Below are 16,587 nucleotides of genomic sequence, written 5' to 3'. Positions count from 1 at the left end.
CCTTCAAATTGTCACCACGGCTTATGATTGGTTTCCTTTGCCCATTGGAACTATTCAGAATAGCAATAGCTTCACTTTCTTCACTATTTCTGGCACGAGTCGTGCCCATCTTTGCAAGCATGAATTTGGATTGTGAATTGTGCACTATCATATTGGTACCGATTTTTTTTCAACATTAACAAAAGAAGCATCAACATTAATTTTAATGAAAGGTAGAGAGGGAGGTTGTCATTTGGCTATATTTACCCATAACGTATTGAGATGAATTTTATTGACCTGAGGGAATGCCATTATGAGATTGATAATAGTTTGGAAATTATATAATATTTGTTGAAAGCAATGATCACATCTAGTTTTCCATATATGCCATAAAATAGTTACAAAGTGAATATTATCGACTGTACAACTGAGTTGAGCCGGGTCCTGCCAAGATAGAATCCATTCTGATAAAGATGTAATATTAAACGATTTAATATTAAAGTGGAACGATATTCTTTTAGCTAGAGGGCAATGTAAGAGTGCGTGCTAAATAGTTCTAATTTTCATGCAATTCGGGCAGTTAAAACTATTAACGATATACTTACATATTCGTTCACGAACCAGAAGGGCTTTTGTTCAAATCTTCCAGATGAAGAATTGAATGTGAGAAGTTGTGGGGATCGACCAGATGAAATTCCACTTGATATCCTGAGGCGGAGAATCGTTATGAATGGAACTAAGATGTTGGTACATCGATCGGACCGATCGGTTGCCTGATTGAGTTAGATTTGATTTCATTTTATTTGTGTCTTCGCTTTGAATCGGAATAGCTCTAATGAGGTTGCAGGTTGCTTCATTAAAATTTTGTCTAAGCATGTCTTCATCCCATCTATTATTGTCTATAAGCTACGAAACTTTGACCAAGGTTGAGTTGGAGTGATGATCTAATATGTAGTATTGAGTAAACTAATTGGTCGATAGTCCGCCAGATTTTGCGGAACAACCGTTTTGGAGACGAGGCAAATGTGGATGTGATTAGTGTTCGGTGGGAGTTCGACAGTGAGAAAGAAATTCTAGACTAAGTGGTATATATCCTGATGCACGATATCCCAGATCGATTGGCAGAAGAAAAGAGAGTAACACCTTTTGGATGTAAATATAATCTACTAGTTTTGGGGGACAATTTTATGTTTTTTTTCTCTCTCTAAAAGTCTTCCTTCACCGCCATAACAAGGGAGATCCCAAGCTTTTCATCATCTACATCAACGATTCCATTACTATCAGAATATGAACCATGTTTACTAAAGTTGTCAATTTCTGTTTAATAGAGCAAGATTGATTTTGAATGATACTTTATTCATCTCATATGAGGAGTATATATAATGTTACATGATAGACAGGAATAGAAATAGAGATTAGGTATATGTTAACAATTTCCGAATACTGGTAACTATATATTTACAGATAATACTATTTCCTATATAATAATATTATTTCCCATGTAATAATATTCTTTCCTATATGATAATATTGGGTAATTCACGTTTCCATGATTCACGCCAACACTCCCCCTCAAGGTGGTGCATAGATATCACCAATGCCCAACTTGACAAGTGAATCAGTGAAACTTTTACTGGGTAACGCCTTTGTTAGAATATCAGCTAGCTGTTCTGTTGACTTAACATAAGGAATTTCAATAATTTTTTCCTCTATCTTCTCATATATGAAATTCCGATCAATTTCAACATGTTTAGTTCGATCATGTTGCACTGGATTTTCTGCAATATTAGCAGCAGCCTGGTTATCACAATATAATTGCATAGCTTTGTCAGGAGGAAACCCAAGCTCCCCCATAAGTATTTTCAACCATAACATCTCACATATACCTTTAGTCATTGCCCTGTACTCAGCTTCTGCACTTGACATAGATACGACCTTTTGTTTCTTACTTTTCCAAGTGACTAAGTTACCACCAACAAATGTGAAATAACCAGAAGTAGAACGCCTTTTTTCACCTTTGCCACCCCAATCCGAGTCTGTATATCCTATAATATTCGCGTGTCCATGGTTAGAAAACATAAGACCCTTTCCTGGAGCTGATTTTAAATATCTTAAGATTCTTACAATTGCCTCCATATGAACTTCACTAGGATTGTGCATGAACCGACTAACAACACTAACTGCATATGCAATATCAGGCCTAGTGTGAGATAAATAGATCAAACGACCAACTAGCCTTTGATATTTCCCTTTGTCAGCTGGTACTTGATCAGGAAGCTCTTCCATCCCATGATTTTGTTCCATGGGTGTACTTATCGGCTGACAATCAAGCATGCCAGTTTCTTTCAACAAATCAAGGACATATTTCCGTTGAGACAAAAATATTCCCCGTTTTGACCGAGTAACTTCAATACCGAGAAAATATTTTAAACCTCCAAGGTCTTTCATATCAAACTCAGAAGACAAGTAGTCTTTTAGCTTCCCTATTTCTTCATAGTCGTCACCTGTCACAATCATATCATCAACATAAATAATCAACGCAGTTAGTCTACCATCTTGTCTTTTTAGAAACAAAGTGTGATCAGCATTGCTCTGAACATATCCATACTTTTTCATAGCTAGCCGAAATCGGCCAAACCACGCTCTGGGTGACTGTTTCAAACCATACAATGCTTTCTTGAGCTTACACACTAAATTAGCATCTTCAGTAGAACTGTAACCGGGTGGGAGACTCATATACACTTCTTCATGTAAGTCTCCATGTAAGAAAGCATTCTTCACATCATATTGTTGTAAAGGCCAGTTAAAATTCGCAGCAAGTGACAACAATACTCGAACTGTATTAATCTTTGCTACTGGAGCAAAAGTTTCCTGATAATCAACACCATATGTTTGAGTGAAACCCCGAGCAACTAGTCTAGCTTTATATCTATCTATGGTTCCATCAGGTTTATGCTTGATAGTAAAAATCCATTTGCAGTCAACTGGCTTCTTTCCTTCTGGAAGTGGTACTAAATCCCAAGTTTCATTCCTGTCAAGGGCACACATTTCTTCACTCATTGCCTTTCTCCAAGTTGGATTCGCCAAAGCATCCTGAACTTTAGTTGGAATAATAATATCACTCATTTGATTTACGAAGGCCTTGACTGAAGTAGGGAGATGATCTGTTGACACATAATTAGCTATGGGATACCTCATACTCTTTGAGTTGTCAGGTGAATATCTATCTGGAGGCTTACCTCTAGTGCTTCTAGGTGGCAAACTATACCTGTCATTACTTAGAGCAACTGATATGTCATTGTTAGTTAAACTGTTAGTATTAAGACTCGGTTCAGTACATACCTCAGTTTCAGGAACAGAAGGAGACTCATTGGATGGTACCGCAAAAAAGGGAGTAGTATTAGTAGTGGATATATGAGTACTTGGTTCTGAATGAACAATCATAACTTCTTCTGCAAGATTCGATGCTAATAAATCTGGTACCGCAATATTAGTATCTTTATTTGACTGTTCTGGTTCTTCAATAAAATCTGGAAGTAGCTTCCTCCAATTCATCTCTTGGACAACAGTAGTCTCCCCCGGAAGAGAAGAATTGGATATCGATGAGGAAAAATACATCTCATGTTCAGAGAATGTTACATCCATAGTGACAAACGATTTACGAGTAGGTGGGTGATAACACTTGTACCCTTTCTGATGAGGAAAATAACCGACAAACACACACTTCAAAGCACACGGATCTAGCTTTGTACGTTGATGTTTAGGAATGTGAACAAATACTACACATCCAAACACTCTAGGTACCAAAGTCAACTGAGAAGGTATAGACACATATTGAGAAAGTTTCTCTAGTGGTGTTTTGAAATCCAACACTTTACTTGGGACACGATTAATTAAATAAACTGCAGATGTTATAGCGTTCTCCCAGTAAGTTGGTTGCATACTAGCACCAATGAGACTTGCACGTGTCACTTCAAGTAATTGACGATTTTTCCGTTCTGCTACACCATTCTGTTGAGGGGTATGTGGACACGTGGTTTCATGAATAATACCATGTTCTTGAAAATATTTTCTTAACTCATGATTAACAAATTCACCGCCGTTATCCGAACGAAGAATCTTAACCGTAGTAGAAAATTGTGTTTGTATCATCTTATGAAAAATTTGAAAGCATTCTTGTACGTCATTTTTGTGTTTCATAAGATATAACCATGTCATACGGGTACAATCATCAACGAATATTAGAAACCAACGATAACCAGATACTGTAGATACCGGAGCAGGCCCCCAAACATCAGAATGAACTAACTCAAAGGGTAACAAAGTTTTATTTTTACTAGAGTAATAAGAAGCACGATGGCTTTTTGCTAAAATGCAAGTCTCACAATTAAAATTTGAAATATCACAACCCGAAAATAGACGAGGAAATAAATATTGTAAGTAACCAAATGAAGCATGACCTAACCGCTTGTGCCATAACCAAATCTGATCTTCCTTAACATGAGATGACCCTGTTACTGCTAACCCTTTTCTGATGCAGACATCATCCACATAATACAACCCCTTTCTCTTAGTACCACGCCCAAATATCTCCTTGCTGTTGAGATCCTGAAGTAGACAAAAACGAGGATACATTAATACTAAACAATTTAATTGCTCGGTCACTTGTGCCACAGACAAAAGATTATTAGATAATGAAGGAACCAGTAATGTGTGCTCAAGTGACAACGAGGGTGTTAAATTAACAGTTCCGGATTTAGTAACGGGAACAGATACACCATTAGCATTATCAATATGAGAACAGTGAGGTGCACCAGGATTAAATAATATATTAGCATCATAGGTCATGTGATCCGTAGCTCCAGAATCAATGACCCAGCCAGGATCCTTTGAAGCATCAGAGGAGAGAAGAGCGAAACTACCTGATTGTTGTATTAATTTTGGATCAAGAAGAGAGACACCAAAAACCGATGGTTGTGTATCAGAAACAGAATTCACTTCTGGATATAATTGATGTGGTGTTGTTGCAAGAGCTGCTTTTCCTCCACCCTTCTTATTTTTCCCTTCTCGTTTCCGTTCATTGTAACTGTCCCACCAGTCTGGATATCCGTTCTTCTTAAAGCAATTTTCAATTACATGCTTAGAACTACCACAATGTTTGCATCCTCCTGACGGACCATTAGGTAAAGATGGCCCTGCAAGTTTAGCAACCATAGCCATATTAGTATCAACATTTAGCATCGTGTTTCGGCGTTGCTCTTCACCCCTAACAATTGCAAAAGCTGAATCTAAATTCGAAAATGGATCTGTACGAAGAATATCACTTCGAACACGATCATAGACATCATCGAGGCCTGCAAGAAATACATAAACTCTATCTTCCCCAATTTCCTTCTGTCGAGCAAGAACAACATCAGGTTGTGTAAATTGAATTGGTTTACGGTAATCCAATTTATCCCAGATAGCACGTAAATCAGCAAAATATGTTGATACAAGTTTACCAGCCTGTCTCATCTGCATAGATTTACGTGTTAAATTGTAAATTACTGACCGGTCTGCTCCTTCAAAATAAGTCCGAGAAACAGCTTCCCAAATGGCCTTAGCTGTTGGTAAACGAATAAATAAATTCATCACATCTGGTTCCATAGCACCAATAAGCCATCCTTTAACAATTGCATTTTCCATACACCATTTATCATAAACAGGATCTTGTATTTGAGGTTCAACATTTCTTCCATTAATATAACCTAGTTTACCTCGTCCAGCGATAAACGTCTCAACCACTTGTGACCAAAGTGAATAATTGATACCATTCAATTTTACACCATAAGGAATAGACATAGGCTCACTAGTATAGATAGACGATTGTCCGGTGGTCATAGTCTGAGAACCAGACGAAACTGTCATTGACATATCTGATGAACCAGACATCTTATAATGTAGGAAGTATATAATATATATTGATAATAATAAAAGATGATTTATAATCAATATATAACACAACTAACCTTAATAGTAGAGATAATGGATGACAAACACTGTCAACGACACCAAAAGAAATTGAAGATGCCAAAAAAAACTTCGTACCTAATCAAGATTAATATAACCTAGATCCAGAAATACTCTAGATCTGGACACAACCAAACCTTGATGTTATGATAGTAAAAGTGACCGTCGGTGATGTATTCTCCGATAGTCGACGTAGCGGAAGCGTAAAATTTTTTTAAATAACCTGCTCTGATACCATGTTTAATAGAGCAAGATTGATTTTGAATGATACTTTATTCATCTCATATGAGGAGTATATATAATGTTACATGATAGACAGGAATAGAAATAGAGATTAGGTATATGTTAACAATTTTCGAATACTGGTAACTATATATTTACAGATAATACTATTTCCTATATAATAATATTATTTCCCATGTAATAATATTCTTTCCTATATGATAATATTGGGTGATTCACGTTTCCATGATTCACGCCAACAATTTCTTGTTTCTTTTATTTATTAAATACATTACTAGGTTTGGTTTATGGGTTCTTTTAGGGTTTGGATGTTTGGATTAGGGTGAATTTTTTCTATGTTTGGGTGAAGGTCGTGGATTTGATCTATCCTTATCAATTAAGAATTCATCTGACAGTAAAATCTTTGATTGTATTCACTGATTAATAATGGATTTGAGCTATCCTTTTCAACTAATAATTTGTCAGATAGAAATTAAAATCTTTAATTATGTTCACTTATTAACAATGTATCTGATCTTTCTGAATATTGAACAAATCACAAATATGTTGGGTGGTCTTGGGCCTCTCTTACCCCAAAAGCTAGCTCAAGAGGTAAGGCTTCTCCCACACTTATTAACGCACCCCCTGCCCCTTCCACAACCAATGTGGGATTAACCTAACAATCTCCCCCTCACACATTGGCTCTCAACTTCAATAGTTATTGGGCCGAGACTTGTTATACCTGGGCTCTGATACCACTTGTTAGAAAAAATAACATAATTAACTTGTTCAGGAATATGAAGATAAACGATGTGAATGTAAAAGCAGAGACACCAAGATTATTTAACGTGGCAAAAAACCCCTCCAAACTAGAAGGTAAAAAACCACGGGACCTAGTCCAGAAATCTTCCACTATAATTAAATAATGGGTTACACAATTCTTCAAGATGTGTAGAAACACTCTTGGACAACTCTTCACCAAACCTATGGTGGATAAACTGAACAAAGAAACAAAGAAATAAAATCTCTTACTCCTTAGGATTTGAACAAATCCTAGATTACTAAAGGTTGAAGAAGATAACCACAAACTAAATTGCTTCACAAGATTAATAATCTTCTTTTCTTCAAACCAATATTCTTCTCTTTCAATCTCTCTTGAAAGAACTACTTCAGAAATCTCTCTTTCTCTGACTTCTCTTTGTTCTGGAAGTTGTTGTGTATAATCTCTTCCCTTTCATTCCCTTTTATAATGATAAATAGGGAGGTTTACCAAAAGAAATAGGAATTCCTTTTTAGGCTTGAAAAAATAGAAACTTCTATTTTTTCCCCAAACAAGGAATAAGGGAAATCCTATTCCAACTAGGAGTCCTTTTATCATAAGGAGGGACCCTAACAAAATACATATTTTGATTGTACAATGAACATCTCTCTATTCAAACCCATATATTTCTAGGGAGATAGATTTTTAGAGAGAGAAAAGGTGAAACCATACAGTATTGCCCCTATATGGATCTTGTTTTAGAGATATAAATCGTTGAAAGAAAATCTAGGTTTGAAGCTTTGAAGAACTTGACAGAAAGTTCGAAGGAAGAAGAAAGAGAGTGTCGATGAAGAAATTAATGAGATTCAGAAAAAAAAAAAAAATTTGTCCCCTTATTAAAACTAATTAACTGTATTTACACCCAATTATGTTGTCCACATAAAAATATTGATTGTCCCTGTATTGCCGACCGATTGAAAATGTTAGAGATAGTGGAAGATTTGTTACAATTGGAAGTGGTGTTAATAGAGAGGAGGTGAGATATGAAGATGTTGAATATCTCATTAATGTCCTCTTGCCCTTCACCATTCGTGTCTTTGATCGCTAGGATGCGGTTGCTTCGATTTCTCTGGATGGCTAGGGAATGCAAGTACTTGGTATTCTTGTCTCCTAGAGTGATGAAATTATTACACGATTTTTCTTTCCACAAACTTTCCTGTTGTTTGTATAGTTTTTCTAGGCGAACGTTAAAGTTTAGAAGCTCTTTGCTATTATAGAGATTTGGATGGCTGAAGTAGTGTTGCTGATTTGCTTTTCTAGTTATCCTCACTCAATTAATTCACCATTTCTCCTCGACTGAAAATCTCATGTATATACTAATCACTAAACCAATTTTCATGAAATTCACAATTAAGGTTATAGATAAATCTCATGATACAAATAAATCAACTTTCTTAAAATTTGTGTCTAGCCAGCTATATTTGCAATCTATACGCCACACAAATTGGGTATCAGATCAATGATAGCAGTCGTCACATTTGGTTGTCATTAGATGTAATAATAACGTCAAAGGCTCATGATCATTTGATATTTAACGCACATACAAGTGGTCGTTATGTTGGAGATCTACCGCAAGATCAGTATAATAAGAAAACAAACAGATGGCACTTTTCTTCTTTATTTCTACTTATACACTAGAGGAGAAAATAATATCATGTTTGATTAGTTTGGAAGTAATGGAATGGTACCTAATTCTAAAAAGATTGTTATATCCTAGAGGCAACATTTTAACCGAGAGTATAGATAAAAATTGGCTGAAAGAGAACCGCTAGGTTCTCCATGTACGTTACAAACTCTTTAATACCGATTATTTAATAAATAAACTCTTTAAGATAATATTTTGGATCGGTCCTGACTCAGAGATAGGATGTTAAACTAATAATTCACTAAAACTATGAATAATACATTTTTGATAATTTCTAGACCTCATATAAAATATAAATTAATAATTCCTTATGTACTACATAGTGTTGTCAAAAATAAAAGAGATAAGAATAAATATAATGAAAATATGAGTCAAGAGATAGCTAGACAAGAAGCAACTAGATTTGTATTTTTATGTTTGTAGAAACATTCTCTACTTTGGTACTTTGATACATTGGTATATTGGTACGGTACATTGGTACATCCTATTCATTGGCAAAGAACCACTTTATATATGCATCTAAATGAGTTACATAACCAATAGAGAGTCACACAATAATGGTGCTTGAATACAAAGTAATGGTGGAGAACTTACGGTGGTGGGATTTACAATGTGTGGTGGTCATCCACCATAAATCTAATATTTATAACACTCCCCCTGAATGCCCACCACATCAGAAATTGCCTCGTTAAAATCTTATTAGGAAAACTCAATGGGACAAAACCATAGTGAAGGAAAAAGAGTACAAGTTCTTTATTCATGTACATCTTTGATGAACGCATAATCTGCCTCATCAAAACCTTGTTAGGAAAATTCTGTGAGAAAAAATCTTAACGAAGGAAAAAAAGTACAGTATGAAAATGCAGTATAGAGTGTCTTCATAAACTTGCTCCCCCTTATAAAGGTTAAGGGTATTACTCAACTTTTTATCGTCAACTTCTTTATATATATATATATATATACACACACACACACACACGAAAATATAATAAGTAGCATCTGACATTTCAAGTTGCATTCATATAATGCTTTAAAGCTTATGCATACTTTAGATTGAAGCTTGCTAAATCCTTCAGGGATTTCTGTTCAACTCACTGTCTAGTGATTCATATTTGTGTATCATATACATCAATAAGATAATTCTCATATTTTGTGAAACCGATGTACAAATCACATTTCAATGTGCATTATATATTTTACGCACAATCCATCTGACACGCATAATAGGTGTTAAACTCATCATTCGATGACTAGTTGTCTCACCAAAACCTTGTCAAGAAAATCCAATGGGACAAAACCTGAACGAAGGAAAAAACTACAACTTTTATAAAATTAAAAGAATTTTCAAGTACGCCTAATTGTCTCATTAAAACATTGACAAGGAAAATCCTATGGGACAAAACCTTGACGAAGGAAAAAAAATACAACGCGTAAAAGTTTAATGTTGACATTTTTTTATCATACTTCTTCTGATAAAGTATTAATACGGAATTCTTCCTTTTACATGAGTATATGAATTATGGTCACTTTTCTGAAACCACATTGCATATGCCTAATATATTGTTTATACTACATTAGATACTTCTGGACCTGAATTTCCATTACATATGTAAATTGAGACAATATGAGTTGCTTTGAAGCTTTAAGCTTTTTAGTATTTTAGAATATATTTATTTTCATGATTTTCTTTATTCAAATAATCTTTTTCAATATTCTATTATGAAGCTTTGATAAACTCTTCAGGAGTCACAATAGGATCTATCAGTACTTCATAATATAATTCGAGGATTTGTAATTCATATTGAAAATTTGTAAATGGTGTCAAGCCCTTTATAGAGTAAATGACATTTCTTACATATGTCTACTTTATTATCTTCAGGGTAATTCTTGGTTGGTGCTTCGACTTCATTTCTGGAGACTTAATTGTTTTGTAAGAAAATCCACAAGTAATAAAGCATCTCGTCAAAAGTTGACCAATATTACTTAGAGTAATCCCGGATCAATATGCTCCCAGTAGCTACTATTTTCAGAAATACATCGTCTGAAATAATTTATTTGATTTCTCAAATTTCCACAACGTGCATATATTTCACTAAGTTTTCTCATTTGGGTATGTGTGTGCCTCGTTAAGGGTCATTGTCTCTTTTAAGACATATTCTCTTTAAAGAATTTTATTTAGAAACATGAATCACATTTCTTTCTCATTTGATAGCATCTTTAAGAGAATACTTAGATTAACTTGTTCCTTCAGTGTCCAAGAGTAAATGCTATTTTAATAAACCCTGATAATTTTTCATGATCTTTATATGTATATGAGCATATTACGCTCTGAAAATATTAATATTTGGAGGTAGTAAATTCTTCGTTTATCAATTACAAATGAGAGAAACTTGATAATTTTCAAGTATTTGACGACATTGAATCTGGGACTTCCTCCCCTATGTCGATAGATTTGTCACATTTAATAGTAAAATCATACGTCAGATGCACACATACTTCAAAGTTGTGACAAAGACGAAAAGAAAAATCAATTGCTTTAAACAAATTTTGACATCTATTTTCATATCATATGATCAGTAGGACCAAAATTGCTATCTAATCACAACTTCAGGTTGAGCACTTTGTTGTAATATCACAACTTCAGGTGTGATTGATAACATGTGAGATGTATCATCTCCATGTAATTTTTAATTCTACTAAAATCCATCGTCACTTCCTCTTTGGGTATAACAACTTCAGTTGTACTATGAAATCGGATATTCAACTAATTTTGTTCTCCAAGAATTTACAACTTATCACTGTCCAAACACGCGAAAGAAAATATTATCACCGCTTGATGAAAATTTTATTGCAATACAAATGCAACCAAAATTGTGGTTTATTCTCGTTAAAAGAATTTCACAAAAATTGGTTGTCTTTCACCATGAAAAACTTTTTCAAATTTAATCAGACTATATGTTTATATATTGAAATGAGATCTTTCATTTTTGCCACTTCATTTTGAATCTGAACTCGGTGAAGTATTTTTCTTATCACAGTTAAATTGTTCTCCCATAATAATCAATGGAAAAATAATTCCAGAACTTAAAATACCAATATTTTTCATTCTTCAGGAATGAGTAAACAAATTTAACTTGTTTTGCAATGGTTTAACGTTTTGGTGATAATAAACCATTCATCCTTAGAGATTATTTACTCTAGTAAGAATTGTCGAAATTTGAAGAAGTGTATACACCAAACTTCAGATTTGGTAACCTCATATACAAATAGATGCTTCAATTTGATCTTAACTAAATTATGATGGTTAAATTTCTTCTTCGGGAAAATCTTCATTAACAGACGCATTTATGATATATTCATACAAAATTAAACATTAGATTTGAGAGTAACACCAATTTATTTTTGGAGACATAACTTACCTTCACCTTACCATTGAATAGATTGCATTGATATTCATATTAGTTTGCAATACTAACCCTTTCATCATTATCATCTAGGTAATTCTTATATCATTTTGATATAGTTTATTATATCTCAACAAACATGAAATCAATGGTTAGAGATAAATAAGAATGATAAGAAAGTTTGAATAAATAACAAAGAAAACCCCAAATACCTTGTAGCTTACCAATTACAATTGAACAAGCTCACCAGTCTTTGATTTGTTTATATTTTGATGAAGGATGTTCATTAACAAAGAACCTCTTTATATAGACATCTAGATAAGTTACATAACCAATACAGAGTCACACAATAATGGTGCTTGAATACAAAGTAATGGTGAAGAACTTACGGTGGTGGGAGTTACAATATGTGGTGGTCATCCACCATAAATCTGATATTTATAACACATAGTACATATTACATGAATGATTTATAAAGATTTCTTGGATTTTGATGGTCTCATGAGTATTAATGTATGAATAATTAATAACTCTTCTAATTCATAAATTTTGATAGGTCCGTGAGTATATTTATAGAGTTTCTTATGTATTAAGCATATCCTTTGTTTACCGAAAAATTCCAATTTTATTTTTCACTTACTTTATCATTACTTCAAACCAGATGACATTGTATGTTTGTTAAGAGAGTAATATGAAGAAGAGACTTGTACTCTTTCATTGATAATATGTGTAGTACATCCTGGCAGAATTATATCCACTAATAACAACTTCCATTTTACATTTGCTCTTTTTGTACATCCCATAATAAGTACAATTTATAATATGTACTAATCTTATTTCACCACCTAGCTAAATTATTCACATTTCTCTCCACACACCTATCATATCATTATTCCACCAACCACATATGGCAAGTGAAAATGACCAATTTACCATCACTCAGGGAGAAAAAACAATCAAGTATAAAGTAAAATAAGAACAACATTCACATAATTAATTACAAGAAATTTGGGGTAATCACCAAAACAAAAAGAATAATATTCTCTCATTCATTATGACCTTTATTTGAAATCTATGTGTGACTTGAAGGGTGAAGTAAACCCGGAAATATTTCAGCCCAAACGAGGCCTTTTATAAAGAAAATAAGTAGATGGACATTTTTCTCTTTTTTAAAAAACAGTGGAATTCGAATATTGGTCTTCCCCGTTGAGAGACACGCGCGCATTGTAGAAATTTCTCTTAATTTTTCTAGGATATCTGCAGTTTAAAGTATGTTGTATATGAATTGAGTAAAAAGTTGGGGTGAAAAAAAAAAGAATTGGGAATTAAGATAACCAAATTGATTAGTTGATTAATTAATCAACTTGAAGATCAAGGAAAGGGAATGAAGAGACATCTTCAATCAATTCCTCCAAGTCCCATTCTCCCATTCTTAAGTTTTCTCCTTCCCAATAATTTCCACTAACAAACAAGTTTTCTTCTACTTGGTTGTTGTTTATATCATGAATTTGGTTGTTACTAGTACTAGTGTTGTTTTCAATTGTCTTCTCATGATGATTATAGTTTTCTTCTATACTTATACTGCTTTCCAAATGGGGTGCCCCAAACATTTCCCCAAACATGCCATTGCTACCTTCATAGAAAGATCCTGATCCTTCCATACCTTCAACTTGGGTGGGAATATCCAAATCATTAATATTATTGTAGCTATTCTCATGCATAGAGTATAATGGACCAAATAGATGATTACTTCTCATACCCATGATGTCATTAGCTTGATTATGCATGGTTGATGATGATGAACCTGATGATGTTGAATCCATGCACATACTCATCATAATGTCATAGTCATGGGTAGAGGACATCAATTCTCCTCCTATTATATCATCTCTTGGTTGATGTTGATATGAATCAGTGTTGTTTGGTGAAAGTGAAGAAGATGAGTTTGTCTTTAACCTTTTCTTTATTGTTGAATTCCAGAAGTTTTTTATTTCGTTATCTGTTCTTCCAGGTAATCGTGCTGCAATTTGTGACCACCTGAATTATTTCACCAACGAAAAAGAATTAGTGTACATAAAATTAAGAAATTGAATAATGTGAAAGATAAGCTTAATTATTTTGTCTCTAATTTAAATGCATGGGTTTGCATGGATGCTTAAAGTCTAAAACTAATTAACTAGTTTTGCATGTGTAGTGTCTTTAACTCAAAGATCATATATATTTTATATGGACATATGTAGATGTCATTTTCACTAGGAAACTCTTTAACAAATTGAGATCCTCCATCTGCCAAAGGTACTTAAAAAAAATCAAATACAAAATCTAGAAAGGCCCACAAATTTCAAACTTTATGATACATTTGTAGATATAGTGACCAAAAACTTAAGTAAAATTGTGAAAGTAATCCCATAAAGACAAAATATACTTTCATAACCAATAATACAATGTCTAAGACCTTTCTACTCGATGCCTATTAGTTTTATCGAGTTAAGTTTGCCGGAGTCTTTTAATTGTTCAAGTCAAATATTCCACGAAACATTTTATATACTAACATAGTATAAATTATAACCATGGCGTAGTTCTTCGGCGTTTTCTCTATGAAAACAACTCATGTAATTCTTTATATTGCTAATTGTCAATTGATGCAACACTTAAAAAGACAAGATTATATATATAATGTGTGTGTGTGTGTGTGTGCGTGTGTGCACGTGCGTGCGTGCGTGCATGCGTGTGTGTGAGTGAAAGAGGAAGAGATGATTGAACTAGCCTGTTGCCAAGAATGGAATGCAAATGGATAATGAGCTCTTCTTCCTGAGGTGAGAAAGCGCCTCGTTTGAGATCGGGTCTGAGATAGTTTATCCAACGAAGACGACAACTCTTTCCACACCTCTGTAAGCCAGCATTCTTTGCAACATCACTCCAACAACCTTGTCCATTAATCAACATATAGTTCATGAGCTTATCATCTTCTTCTGGTGACCACAAACCCTTTCTAAGCTTGGGTTTTGTGGTACTAATGTTGCTAACCATAATGTTGGCATTTTCAACTGGACAATTATCAGGCTTCCTCATATATAAGATAGGTTGAAGATAACCCTGATGACTATATCTCAGTTCCCTCTTCTACCTTCTTCCTTTAAAGTTTCTCTAAAGTAGTATATATTGTACTTGGTTTGTTTTTATATATATACACGTTGGGGTTGGATATAAATGACTTTTTTAAATGAAGAATTATGGAAAAGAAGAGTTGGAGCTAGAAATATAGAAGAGAAAGAGAGAATAGAGTAGTGAGAGGTGGAGGGAGGGAGAAGGCTTCATGGAGTGGGAATGATGATGGGGATATGGTTGTGGGGTTTGCTTAGAATATGGAGAAGAGAGAGAGAGAGAGAGAGAGAGAGAGAGAGAGAGAGATAATTGTCTTGTAAAAATATTGTATGTTGTTGTTGGTTGATAGGTCGAGTGGAAAACGGTTTGGAGTGGGACCTAAAAGGAAAGAGAATGATGGGGTTGGTCTTCTTGTCTTTGACTCCATTTCTCTCTTGTCCTTTTCCAATGCATTTCTTCACTCACAAGGTAATCATCATATGTGTATGGGCATTTGAGAGAGAAATTGAGGAAAAGGAAGAGCTAGGAGAGAAAACTTGTTTAATAATCAAGTAACATATTTGCTTCAACTTCACATAATAACTCCATCTTCATTCCTCACTTATGGTTAATAACCATTTTCAAAACACAAAATCACCCTTATCATGCCTTTATTGAATGCAACTCCATTTACCTCTTATTCTCTATAGCTAGTTGTTGCTCAAATGAAAATGCTCACTAATGATATGAGTAATTTTCAAACAAACAAAAAAAAGTAATTCATATAACCCGATAACAATAACGGAAAGGCTAAGTTTTGATAATTTTTTTGCTGAAATGAATGGCAAAATTCTTTTCAAAGTTTGGCTGAATCCTGACAGTTAAACAACATGAACGGCTCATAAAGAGAATGATCCAGATTCAGTCAAACTTTATTACAACAAAATCCTCTTTTGACCATATTTTTATCCTAAATGTTCTCAATCTTCCATTCTCCCTTCACCTTAGTCCCTTTTTCTCTCCCACCCTTTCTTCGGGATGGCGAAGGGGTTTTCTTCGTCTGGAAACCAGACTAAGGAAACTCTTTGTTTGGTTTGTAGATCCAGATGAAGAAAACCCTTCTTCTAGCTTCGAGAACCAGATGAAGGGATATCAGACGAAAGACTTTCGTCTGATTCAAGAAACTAGACAAAATCCTTCTTCTGGTTTTAGAATCCGACAAAGTGATAATATAAAAGATGGAGGAAGAGGAATAGAGGGAAACGGGGAGAGAGTAACACCGAGGAAGAAAGGATTGGGAAATGGGGGTGGAATTTGGAATTGCTATGTGGTCCTTTCTAGTTGTAGTTTGATCCTTTTGCAATTCACTAAAAGTTTCTTATTTAAATTCAATGTTTCCAAAAGCAAAAAAAATTGAGCTCTGT

General features: G+C 34.1%; 1 protein-coding gene across 1 annotated transcript; it reads right to left on the bottom strand.

The window, feature by feature from the left end:
* Positions 1–12,771: 12,771 nt before the first annotated feature.
* MYB83 (myb domain protein 83) lies at positions 12,772–15,314 on the bottom strand. The gene is made up of 2 exons (XM_086634416.1): positions 14,847–15,314; positions 12,772–14,116 (listed from the first exon to the last, which is right to left on the bottom strand). Exons 1-2 carry the CDS (start codon positions 15,149–15,151, stop codon positions 13,435–13,437), a joined length of 987 nt encoding a protein of 328 aa, XP_086490542.1. The 5' UTR covers positions 15,152–15,314; the 3' UTR covers positions 12,772–13,434.
* Positions 15,315–16,587: the final 1,273 nt, after the last annotated feature.

This window comes from Eschscholzia californica, unplaced genomic scaffold (genome assembly GCF_041429995.1).
Source record: "Eschscholzia californica isolate CP2 unplaced genomic scaffold, dmEscCali1.0.p SCAF_4, whole genome shotgun sequence".
In the NCBI taxonomy this organism is placed as follows: Eukaryota; Viridiplantae; Streptophyta; class Magnoliopsida; order Ranunculales; family Papaveraceae; genus Eschscholzia; species Eschscholzia californica.
The sequence above is the reverse complement of the archived record's forward strand: the minus strand, read 5'-3'. Positions and strand labels throughout refer to the sequence as shown.